Source organism: Macaca thibetana, chromosome 16 (genome assembly GCF_024542745.1).
Source record: "Macaca thibetana thibetana isolate TM-01 chromosome 16, ASM2454274v1, whole genome shotgun sequence".
Taxonomy (NCBI): Eukaryota; Metazoa; Chordata; class Mammalia; order Primates; family Cercopithecidae; genus Macaca; species Macaca thibetana.
The window spans coordinates 55,457,531-55,470,567 of record NC_065593.1 but is presented as its reverse complement, the minus strand read 5'-3'; the positions used below and the strand labels follow the sequence as shown (position 1 = coordinate 55,470,567).

At 38.0% G+C, this 13,037-nt stretch overlaps 1 protein-coding gene across 1 annotated transcript in view; it reads left to right on the top strand.

Annotated features, from left to right (window-relative positions):
• NSF (N-ethylmaleimide sensitive factor, vesicle fusing ATPase) overlaps nucleotides 1-13,037 on the top strand; it is a 342,977-nt gene that overhangs the window by 253,660 nt on the left and 76,280 nt on the right. Inside the window, exon 10 of the mRNA XM_050763710.1 lies at nucleotides 6,244-6,443. Coding sequence (XP_050619667.1) covers nucleotides 6,244-6,443 — 200 coding nt within the window. The remainder of the gene's footprint in view (nucleotides 1-6,243; nucleotides 6,444-13,037) is intronic.

The window sequence follows — 13,037 nt, the reverse complement described above, 5'->3', positions numbered from 1 at the left end:
CTACTCTATGCCAGTACTCTCGCTGTTAAGCATGGCTTTAGAAAAACACCAAACCATGGTGTCTGATCTCATTTTAAATTTATGAACCAAATCTCAAGTGAACCCTCAGTATTTCTTGGAACAGGTATTCCTGGTATTCCGTCTATATTTCCCTAGTTCAATCCATTTATTCTCCTATTCTCTGAGATGACTAGTTCTTCTTCTCTATTCAGCTCAACCCCCAAGCACCACTTCTTCCATCCTTATCAGCAGCTGATGACCTGGAATCTTTATTTCATGGAGAAAATAGAGGCAAACAGAAGAGAACTTCTTCATCTTCCTCATCTTCCCACCACAAGATGTATCATTGGTTGAATGAGAGAAAGACTATGATGTCCTAGAACTTCAGTTACTCCTATATTCAATATAATTAGCAACTTAAATTACAAAACCATATATATAAATCGATTTTTGGCCATTTGAGATTATGCTCTTTACTACCACCTTCTTTTCTCTTATTATAACCAAGAGTTGTTACTACGTTTGTGCCTCATCCAAATAAAAAGTAGGTATTTTTTAGAAAATGATTAACAGGAGCAATTAGTAAAACAAGCAGTAAAATACCCGGATACAGGAAATTGAGCCAGGCTTGCTGGCATACGCTTGTCCCAGCTACCCGGGAGGCTGAGTTGGAAGCCCGGGAGTTCTAGGTTATAGTGAGCTGTGTCACACCACTGAACTCCAGCTTCAGTGACAGAGCGAAACCCTGTCTCTAAAAAAGTACTTGGACATAGGATATTAAGAGAAGAAATGCTTTGGAACTGTGTTTGCTTATACCCTTAGCCCACCTTAGTTCTTACTTAAGTTATAGACGAAGAAGAAAAGATGGGAATCACTTAGAAATGAGGTTAAGGCCTCAAACTTTGTGGAAAAGGGAGGAAAAAAATGTTGAAAACAGTCATGTGATAGTTTTTACCTTATACTTTTGCTGGGAAAATTAGATAATAGAGTTGAGCTATAAACATGTTGACTGCACATTACATTCATTTAATCCTTTTATTTACCTCATATTGCTAACCTTTAAAATTCAGATTTGAAAAAAAGAGATTGGTGAAACCAAAAGGTCAACATTTGTGTGCCAGCTTAGATGAAATTGTATTTATAGAACTGAGTAAGAATCTATACCCTACCTAATACTGTGAATTGCTTATGTAAATACAATAAAGGATGGTCCCTTGATGACCTGAATTTCATATGCTGAGTTCACTTATGTAACAGCATTCGTCTGCTCAGACACATTTTCCCAACTTCCCATGTACTTTCCAAACCTTTACCATGTTTCCCAGTATCCTCTCTTCATCCCTCATTTTGTTGATGATCTAGGTCCTGCTTCACATAGTCAACAGAACCCAACAGAAATAACCTCAGCTTTCTTCTTCCTCTTCCCTTTATTTAACTGTTCTCAGAAGGAGAGGTGTCTTTACAAGCTCCCCGTCTCCATTCCTCCCCTGTTGCCAAAGTTCCTGAAACTGTGGTCTCCATACCTGCTTACACTACTTAGTTTTCTTCTGAGTGAAAGGAAGGGACCTCAACCCTAAATGCTCTGACCCTGATTGAAGACCCTGTGGCCTGGATCGGCATGTATTTCCTGAATTCTAAACCTAGTGGTCTCTTTCCAGGCCTCATCCTCTATCGCTGCAGCATTTATCTCTGTTGTCACATTCTTCTGCTTAAAACTTTTCACAGCTTTTCATGTACCCAGGGCAGGCATTCAAAAATATTGAAGCAGTAGTTTTGATGTCTTTTCTGAGCTTTCACCAGGATTTTTAATGGGCGTTACTGCCTAAATCTCAAATGCCTTATAGCCAAAACCAAGTAATGATTTCCTGTGCTCTCCAAACTGATTCCTCTTCCTCTTGCTATTTCTTGGTATCGCTGAGGTTACCATCATTTTATCCATGTACCCATGCTAGATGCCTTAACGTCATCCTTGACTCCTCTTCATTCTCTGGTTTCCATTCGGTGTCTAAGCTTTGATGAGTATTTCCTGCATCTTCTTTTATTTTCCTACTATTTCCTGTGACTCTTGCCTCTTTCTGTTTATTGTCTTTTGTCTGGATTATTTCAGTAATACGTTCAGGAGTTTCTAATTTGGATTCCATGGATGGACCTCAAAGGATTAAAGAACACTCTCAAATTTGTATGCAAATTTTTTGTACATATGCATTTTCCTGGGGAGATCCATTAGTCTGTTCTATGGGAAAGAGAGGAATAGAATGAAAGACAATGACAATTTAAATCAGGTCCACTGATTTCTCTTTCTATACCTGCCCTTTGCTATTTAGGTCACTAACCTAGGGCACTTACCTCTGAGTAGTGAGATGGCACGTAAGACATTGAGAATAAAGCAGCAGCATTAGTCAGTCCAGCTGGGTAGTCAGTTCAGCAGCCAGAGATCAGAGGCTCCTCAATATCAGATCCAGGCTTTAATATCCCAGAGAAGCTCAGAAGAAAGCTGGGGTGTCAGGAGCAGAGGGTGTCCTCCTGAGGCCCCTGGACCCATTTGTTCCTGTGCTTCCAAAGGACTTAGAGGGGTATGAAAACTTAACTGGCAAGAATCCAAAGTCAGCTAGTGAGTTGGAGTCCCCAGAAAAAAGTTCAGAACATTCCCCCAGCTAGCCTCCTCTCCTTTGCCTGTTTGGTCTCTAGTTCTTTCTCCACTCTACCAACAGAGTTAGCTTTTAAACACATACCTCCTGGTGCACCTTCCATGGTTATCACTTACACCTGAGGGCGATTACATAAATCACCCAAAAATGTGGGGTTTTAATCACCTATGAAACAGGTTAAAAACTCATGGTCATGGTTTCAAGGCCTGCCAGTTAGGACTCTGCCAGCCTCATCTTCAGCCACTGCCCGCCCCTCCCCTCCAAGGCTCTGGCTACAGCAGGTTACTACTGGCTGTTTCGAGAGAACAGCATCTGTGTCCGTACCCCTATGCCTTTGATCATGCTGGTCTCTCTCTTTGGGGTGGCATTTCCTCTCCATTGCCTGTGAACCTCCTACTCATTCTTCCAGGCCCACATTAGATGTTAGCTCTTCCCCTGAGTCCATTCTTAATTTTCTGCCATCACTCTGGCAGAATCAGTATCTCTTGGCTAGAGTCCAAAAACATTTCATACATGTCTCTGATAATGTCATATTATATTGTAGATAGCCTATTTTTATTTCTGTCTTTCCTACTAAGCCAGGAATGCCCTACAGGTAGGGACTGTCTTTTGCATGTTTGTATCCCTAACACCTACCTTTGCATCTAGTCTAAACATGAGCTTAGTACCCTTTTGTTGAATGGAATTAGTTATAAAGAGTTTTTATGACTCATTTAAAATTAGAGACCAATGCTTATTTAATAAATCAGAATAGTCTGTAATAATAATAGTAATAATAAAGTCCCATTTCCACCGCTTATTCAAGTAACAGCTTCCTTTGTGGAAGTAGATTTTGAAAGACTTTACATGTCAGTGTATATTTTTGATGTGCTTATTTGAGATCCTAAAAGAATTATAGTTCTAATGCAGACTAGAGCTTCTATGACATTCCTGTTGATGTTATATTAAATATATTCTATCGTTTCACATATCTATATTATATATTTAATAAGTTGCATGGATATGCATTCTGTCTCTTTTTCTTTTAACCTTCATGGTATATTTTGTGAATTATTTTATAATATCTGGGTAAATTTAGTTCAAAACACATTAATTTGAGCATTTTCCTTGTACAGAAGCATAGTTGCAAAGTTAAGATTCTTGTCTTTATGTTATTTTGTTTTGTTAAATTTGCAAAGTCTCAGTCATTGCAAATGTGTTTTTTTTAGGTATTTAAATTAGCTCAGCTCCGAAAGTAAGCACAGTCCATAAATTAAGAGCTTCAAATAATTTTTAAAAATCATCTTCTGTCCTTCATATTCTTTCAGTTTTGTAGGAAAAGAATCATCAGTTTACTTATTCAACCTTTCCTGAAGTCCATAGTAGGTGCTGGGCATTATGCTGGGTGAATGAAATCGTACTTGGACTTGAATAGTTTACAGTCTTGATAGCGAATGAGCCATGTAAACAGAGAATTGCAATATAAAAACTTGGAGGAGAGGAAGGAAGACTACTTTGAGAACCGAGATTAGGTTGAGAATGGATGAGTCTGCTGATCAATTTATAGATAAAGAAGCAGAGAGGTGAAGTGTTTTTTTTCTTTTTTTTATATGTGAAGTAGGAACCTAGGGTATCTCTAAGAATTCATAGCAGGGGGTAGCTCTTGAGAAGAACGTGAAGATCTGGATAATTAATAAGGAGAATTAGAGATGAGCTAACAAAGACAAGTAAAGAGTGGCATGCACAACTGAGAAAGCAGTGAGCATAGGACTGAAACTGGATAGCATGAAATTCTGGAGATAACTGTCAGTAGCACAGAGGTGTAATTTTCTCCAGCTGTGCTCTGTGGCCAACGTGTAGTGCAATAAAACCATATTGTATTCAGGGACTGTGGGGTGGTTATAACATAAATTTACAAAGGCCAAATAGTTAAAAGTCCTTCAAAGAAAGCATAGCTTACTAGGGAAGGCAGTATGGTTAAGAGGAAGTTTATAAACTTGGAGAAAATGTAGACGTCAAGAAGTTGGAGATCAGAAGGCTAGTGCTTTGTAGGTACTCAGAAAATCTTCATTTTCTCCTTTCTGGATGTCCTCTCTCTATGCATGTTTCACCACCACCACCTGCCTCAGCTATGGTTTATACATATGAATAGTTTCAAATCATAATGGTAACAGTTGGCTCAGAGGGCAAGATTAGGAGCCAGACTTCTACGTCCTCATCCAGTGTGTCCCTGTAACTTAGATGCTGGTAGTGCTTGGTGGTATTGGCCTCTAGGAGAAGCTCAAGACTTCTCCTGTTATCTCCCTACCACTCATACTTGAAGGGTGAGTCAAAGGCCAAAAGCATTTTATTGGGCAGTGATTCTTAGGGAAGAGATTTACTCTGTGGTGCGAAGGGTTAAGACTGTAAGCCATCAAGTGTTTCCCCTCCCTCTCCATGCTCAACCAAAGGCACAGATCTTATTACTTTCAAGGATTTAAAAAGGAGTCTTTTCTCGGCATAAAGAAAGAAGTAAAGACCAATTCTGACAGCCCAAAGGGTCTTCCTCCTCAGAATCTAAAATTTCTAATAGAGTTGTTTGCATCTTGTGATTTTATGTGAGTCATCAAATGTATTGTGCTTTTTTTCTTAAAGATATACTTTTTAATGCTTCTATTTCAAATAAGGACAAACCATTTTCCATAGAGACACACTATATTGCATTTTCAGAAATTTCCCTTTTTACCCATACTTAGGAGGTGACACTGAAATCTAATAATTTATTATTTAACAGAGTGCTTTTTTGGGTATAGTATAAAGATATATAATTTTAATAACTTTTGGGGTACAAGTGGTTTTTGGTTACATGGATGAATTATATAGTAGTGAAGTCTAGTATTTTAGTGCATCTCATTGTCCAAGTAGTGTACATTGTACCCAATATTAGGTTTTTATTCCTCACTCCCCTCTCACTTTCCCCACTTCTGAGTCTCCAAAGTCCATTACTCTGTATGCCTTTGTGTACCCATAATTTAGCTCCCTCTTATAAGTGAAAACGTACGGTATTTGATTTTCCATTCTTGAGTTACTTCGCTTAGAAAAATGGCCTCTAGCTCCATCCATGTTGTAGCAAAAGATATTATTTTGTTCTTTTTAATGGCTGAATAGTATTCCATGGTGTGTGTGTGTGTGTACACATATATGATATATAATAATAAATTATATATAATTTATCATTATACATAAAACGAGGCAGATGTTTTATTTTTGTAGGGACAGGGTCAACAATGTGTTTCCCAGGCTGGTTTCATGCTTCTGGGCTCAAGTGAGCCACCATACCCAGCCAAAAATAAGTAATATTTTCAGAGTAAGAAGTATTTGTCCAAAATGGTAGCATGAATGTGCTCTCCCAGAGACCTTTAACTGGCAGCATTGCCCCTCAAGCATTCGCAGTTGGGGGAATTGTTGCTGGATTTTTGGTTGTATATTCTTGTTCATGGCTTATGGACATTAACATATGTAAATGGCATCACTGTGTTTTTCCTAAAGTGCATATGAAGCAGGAAGAAAACTTTGCTTTAGAGTCTTACTTGGATTCTAGTTAGCTGATATAAGACTGTTTTCTTTTCCTTTTCAGGTTGTAAACATGTTAAAGGCATCCTGTTATATGGACCCCCAGGTTGTGGTAAGACTCTCTTGGCTCGACAGATTGGCAAGATGTTGAATGCAAGAGAGCCCAAAGTGGTCAATGGGCCAGAAATCCTTAACAAATATGTGGGAGAATCAGAGGCTAACATTCGCAAACTTTTTGCTGATGCTGAAGAGGAGCAAAGGAGGGTAATGTGAACATCGTCGCTATATGATGAATGAGACCCAGAGTTATGGAGGCAAACTTGTTACTTTGATTTATATTTTGAAGCAACTTACAGATAAATTTACCTAGTACCTAGGTTATATATGGCACTGCACCAGGGACTGTGGGAGATTTACATGATGAGCAGATGTTGTTACGCACATATTCCTATAAACAAAGGTAGGTGATTGTGTAAGCCAGAGGTTTTGCAAAAACAGGTCATGAATATATTTTCAGGTGACGCTTGTATTCCATATTGCTTCCAGAGACTTGTGCTCATTTATCCTTTGGAAGAAAAGAGGAAATTAAATCCATAAATAGACTTACGGAATCGTATTGTGTAAGGTTCGCATGCAGAAAGCTATCTTACTTAATGCTGAATCTTGCTCAGTTATAGAGTGACAGGATTGAGTTGTCAGAGCTCAGAGGAAAGCTTGATTTGAGTCTCAGAAATGAAATTATTTAAAAATTAAACTAGAGTTTACTAATTCTGTTAGTTTTACATGTCAACTTGACTAGGACATAAAGTGCCTAAATATTTGGTAAAACATTTTGGTTGTGTCTGTGAGGATGTTTCTGGATGAAATTAGCATTTGAGTTGATAGACTAAATAAAGCAGATTGCCCTCCCTAATGTGGGCAGGCCCCATTCAATCAGTTTAAGGCCTGAACAGAACAAAAATGCTTACTTTCCTGCAAGTAAGAGGGAATTTCAACTTGCCTGGTTGCCCTGAGTTGGGACATTGGTTTGGATGCAAACTGAACCATCAGCTCTTGCTGGCTTGGAGGCCTTTGGACTGAAACTAAATAATGCGTGTTAGTTCTTCTGGGTCTCCAGATTGCTGACTCCAGATCTTGGGACTTGTCAGCCTCTGAAATTGTAGATTTTTCCCAGGGAATTGGCTAAAACGATTATGTAGGCTGACATGTATATGTGGGTGTGTATGCATACATACATATTCATAGAGATTTGTCATAAGGAATGCACACACTCGCACGAACATTCTATTGGTTCTGTTTGTCTGTTCTGATTAATATCCTAATACTAACATATTTTTTTAATTGACAGAAAGTTTAAGAACAATGCCATGAGCGTTCTGGTTCTAGTAATACAGTAGACTAGGTAACCAGAAAACCTTCCTTCTATAAACACCTTCAAATGCTAGGTATACCCTGTACCCCTTAAATATGTACAATTATGTGCCAATTAAACACAAAATAAAACTTTAAAAAGTTCTGGGTAAAATATAAGTAAAATTATTTTAAATGCATAATTGAACTCTTCAGAAAGAAAACTGAATCTCCAGGAAATTAGAGTCGTAAGATATGGGCTGTAGCTTTTGGTTTCATAATGTATGGGTTTGGGTTTTAGTACCCACTAGGGAACAGAAAGTGAGTTCTTGAGTCTATTTACAGTGTGGACTAGGAACTGGTACCTTCAAACAGGTTGTGTCTCTATGAAAAGCATGGACTAGAAAATATCTGCCACCACCAAAGGGAAATTAACAAAAAATATTTAACTGCTTGGGTTCTGGAATGGAAGCTGGGAAATCTCCTACGGGAATACTTTTTTTTTTTTTTTTTTTTTGAGGTGGAGTTTTGCTCTTGTTGCCCAGGCTGGAGTGCAATGGCGTGACCTTGACTCACCACAACCTCCGCCTCCCAAGTTCAAACAATTCTCCTGCCTCAGCCTCCCGAGTAGCTGGGATTATAGGCATGTGCCACCATGCCCGGCTAATTTTGCATTTTTAGAAGAGATGGGGTTTCTCCATGTTGGTCAGGCTGGTCTCGAATTCCCAACCTCAGGTGATCTGCCCGCCTTGGCCTCCCAAAGTGCTGAGATTACAGGTGTGAGCCACCGTGCCTGGCCTCCCATGGGAATTGTAAACCATGGCTCCTTGTTCGTGCTGGTTTAGAATTTGAATAAATATATGCTACCTATGTGGCCTGAAACCCCAAGCTGAGAAATTAGTTTAAAAAGTTATTCAGGGCCGGGCGCGGTGGCTCAAGCCTGTAATCCCAGCACTCTGGGAGGTCGAGGCGGGCGGATCACGAGGTCAGGAGATCGAGACCATCCTGGCTAACACGGTGAAACCCCGTCTCTACTAAAAAAAAATACAAAAAACTAGCCGGGCGAGGTGGTAGGCGCCTGTAGTCCCAGCTATTCGGGAGGCTGAGGCAGGAGAATGGCGTAAACCCGGGAGGCGGAGCTTGCAGTGAGCTGAGATCCGGCCACTGCACTCCAGCCTGGGCGACAGAGCGAGACTCCGTCTCAAAAAAAAAAAAAAAAAAAAAAAAAGTTATTCGGGTGCTGTGGCTCATGCCTGTAGTACCAGCTACTTGGAAGACTGAGATGGAAGGGTCACTAGAACCCAGGAGTTCTAGGCTGCAGTGAGCTATCATTGTGCCATTGCACTCTATCCTGGGTGACAGTGCAAGACCCTATGTTAAGAAAAAAAAAAAAAAAAAATTAGTCCTGGCCTAGTGATAGCATAAGTTGTCAGATATAAGCAAACCCTAAGGGGTACTCCAACAACCTAGGCTGAAAGGAATAGAAAAAGTAGTCATCAAAATTTAAAACTCAGCAACCAAATTTAACATAAGACAACAAATTTCAGCTGAAGAGAGAAGTGGTAAACAGGAGAATAAACCTAAAGAAATCACCTGGAATGTAGCACAGAGAGATAAAGGGATGGAAGAGATGAAAGTTGAGATGACAGAGTTAAAACGAGAAGTCCAGATAGAATAGTGTAGAGGCATTATTCAAAAAGAGAATGACTGCAAATGTTCTAAAATTAATAAAAGACACAAGTACTCAGATTCAGGTAGCACCATGAGTCCATATGGGATAAATGAAAATTAACTTATTTCTAGACTTGTTATAGGAGAATGTCAAAGACAAATATCTTAGTAACAAAAGAAAGACATGGAGATGATTTACAAAGGGGTATCCATTATGCTGATAGCAAACTTTTCCATGACAGAGAGAACAAAAAACAGTAGAATAATATCTTCAGAGAGCTAAGTGAAAATAACTGTCAACTTAAAAGTTAATACCCAGCTTAATTCTCATTCAGGAATGAGGGTGAAATAAAGACTTTTTTCTTCAGGCAAAGGATAATAGAATTAACTAGTTGCAGAAGCTTGTTGGAAGATTATGAAGTAGGATGTACTGAGACTGAAGGAAGTTGAACCCAGAAGGAAACAGTAGATCCAAGAAACAATGATGAGCAATAAAATTGGTGAAAATATAGATAAAGTCTGGGAGTTCTACTTCTAGTAGTGGCAAATTAGGTCATTTGAATCATGCTTTCCACTGAAGACTACCAGAAAAGCTCAACACAATATTTAAACATGTTTTGCTTGAAGGTATCAAAGAAGAAAAATGGAGGCCTAGAACAAAGGTCCTCCTGGTGTGCTGGGTCACTATTCCTCTCGAGGTATTAGCCAGTTCTGCATGAAGCTGCTAAAACCTAAGCAGCCCTTTTGACATGCTAGTGGGAGTAATGGGGGCAGAGATTAGAGCCCATGGCCCCTGAGGGAGGGGACATCTGATGAACATAACTCATTTTGAGTCAGGACCCTGAAGGGCTACACCATAGGAGCAAGGGTTAACCAGGAATAGACATACTATCACCAAGGCTGAAGATCAGCTTTGAATCATGTCAGTCCCTAAAATTAGATTGAGGGTTCCTAAACTGTTAGTGCCCCTAGGCATCTGGCAGAATTGTGAATCCTTCCTGGAGGAAAGTAGTATCATGTAAGGTCACAAATTATTTCTAGTTTGCAAATGCAATGTCTGACTTATAATCAAAAGCAACTGGAAACAGATAAACAACATCAAGAAAAAGAAAAGATGGTTGAAACAGCCTCTAGATATTGGAATTCTCAGATACAGACTTTTGAAATAATTATACTTACCACATTCAAGGAGATAGAAGACAAGACAGATTTTTGGCAGAGTACTGGAAACTGTAAAAACAAATATAAATTCTAGAACTGAGAAAATAAGTAAAATTAACTCAAGTGAATGAGTTTAAATAGCAGGTTAGACACATCTGAAGAGAGAATTAGTGTACTGAAAGATATAAGATGAAAATAACCAGAGACAAAGAATGAAAGGAATTAAGAGAGAATAAGAGAGAGAGAGAGAAAATACCATTTAAAGGTCTGGTGCGTGTATTTAAAGTTCCAGAAGAGGAAGAGAAAGAGGATGGATCAAAACCAGGATTTGAAGAGAAAATGGTTTAGAACTTTCTAAAACTGATGGAAAACATTAGTCCATAAATTACAGAAATGATATGAACCCTGAGCGGGAGAAGTACCAAAGAACTCTACATATATAGGCATCATTGTTAAATTGCTGAAAACCAAAAGCAAAAGAAAAATCTTAAAAGGAGCTAGAGAGCAAAGGAAAATTACCTTCAATTAAGCAACAACTAGCTGGTAGCTGTCTTCTCAATAGAAATGATGGAATCAAAAAGTCAATCAGAGGCCATTTTTAAAGAGCTGAAAGAAAATAACTGTCAACTTAGAATTTTATATCCAGTAAATGGATGGATGATCATAGAAATATGCAATGGAATACAAGACAGTAATGAAAATAAATAGCCTACAGCTATACAGTTGTGAAACAAATACATTATTGAGCAAAAGAAACCAGATTTTAAAAAGAACACATACTGTATGATTCCATTTATAGAAAGCTCACCTAAAGTATAGTGTTTAACAATGCATGCTTGAGTGGTAAAACTATAAAGGAAAATGAATAATTACCATAAAAATCAGATTGTGGTTACCTATGGGGAAAGGTCAGGGAGGAGTGCTTGGGAAGGGTTGCGAGGAGGTGCTCCTAGGATGCTGGCCGTGTTCTGTTTCTTATGATTACATAGGCGTTCATTTTGTGACAGTTCATTGAGGCATATATTCACATTTTGTAACTTTCTCTATGTGCGATATATTTTGCAATAAAATGTTTTAAAAATAAATTTTAACAGCATTCACTGAGTAAAACAATAATGATATGGATACTTTTAAAGGATAGAACTAAAATATGGAACAAAACGTTTGGGAAGTTTAACTTCATGTAAGCTCCTTGTATTATCGGGGAGGAAGATAGGGAGTTCAAGACCAGCCTGGTCAACATGGTGAAACCCCATCTCTACTAAAAAAATACAAAAATTAGTGGGCATGGTGTCGTGCACCTGTAATCTCAGCTACTCAGGCGGCTGAGGCAGGAGAATTGCTTGAACCTGGGAAGCGGAGGTTGCAGTGAGCCAACATCGTGCCACTGCACTCCAGCCTGGGCAACAAAAGTGAAACTCCGTGTCAAAAAAAAAAAAGAAGATAATAATGTTAGTTAACATGAAACTTTAAGTCAAAAGTATGCATGTGAAAGTTGTACATTGTGCCCATACTTTTCCGAAGCATAGGGAGGAGCTGGGAAAGAAACAGTGGAAACTCAAATACTTTAGAAGGCAATAAAGAAATAACAAGACTCGAAGACAATGTGTTGATACTAAAAAGGTAATTTTAAAAACAATTTCATTTATAGCAGAAATCAGAATGTAAAGTACCTAGGATTCTATCTAACAGGAAATGTGCAAGACCTTTAAGGAGGAAATGCTAAACATTTTTGAAAATCTTTTTTTAAGGAGCTAATAAATGGTAAGATATAACATGTTCATGTATGGGAGCACTGACAATGTCATAAAAATGACAGTTCTGCCCATCTTGATCTGTAAGTTGAGTGTATTTCCAGTGAAGCCTAATAGGAATTTTTTTGACATTTGACAGCTTGATTCTAATTTTTTTTTGAGGCTTGAAGAGTTATGAGAATTTTGAAGAATAATGAAGATTTACTTTTATCACATATCAAGACTTACTAGAAAGCAATAGTAATTGAAACAGTGTTATATATTCATGTAAAAACAGACCAAGGAAACAATAGAACACAGGAAGGAAGAGCCTGCTCTATGACAAGTGATGATACAGATCTGAGGGGAATAATAGGCTGGCCGTGCCATAAACAGAGCTAAGATAATTGGCTGCCTGTTTGGAAAAAGATAAAATGCAATTCCTACCTCACAGCATACAAAATTGCGAATGGATTTACAAAAACAAAACAAAACAAAAAAACCTACTAAGACTTATAGGCAGAAAACTTATTTAGAAGAAAAATAGGCAAAAATGTTTTAAGATTTGAGGCTAGGGAAGAATTGATACAGAAAGCAAATCTATTAGAAGTGTTAATTTGGCTACATTAATATAAAAATTTTCTATATGACAAATTACACTAAATACAAATGTCTCAAACTGGGAGAAGATATTTGCAATGTATGTAATCTACAAAGAATTGGCATCCTCTATAATAAATTCTCTATAAAAAGTCTTGTATAATAAGAAAAATATAAACACCACAATTTAAAAAAAATAACTGTCAAAGGATTTAACACATAGTTCTCAGAGAAAGAACCCAATTGAAGAAAAGCAAATGAAAAGATATTCAGGAAAATGTATAATAAAAGAGGGATTCTTTCCTAAACAACCTGGCAACATTTACAACAGCTGGTAAAACCA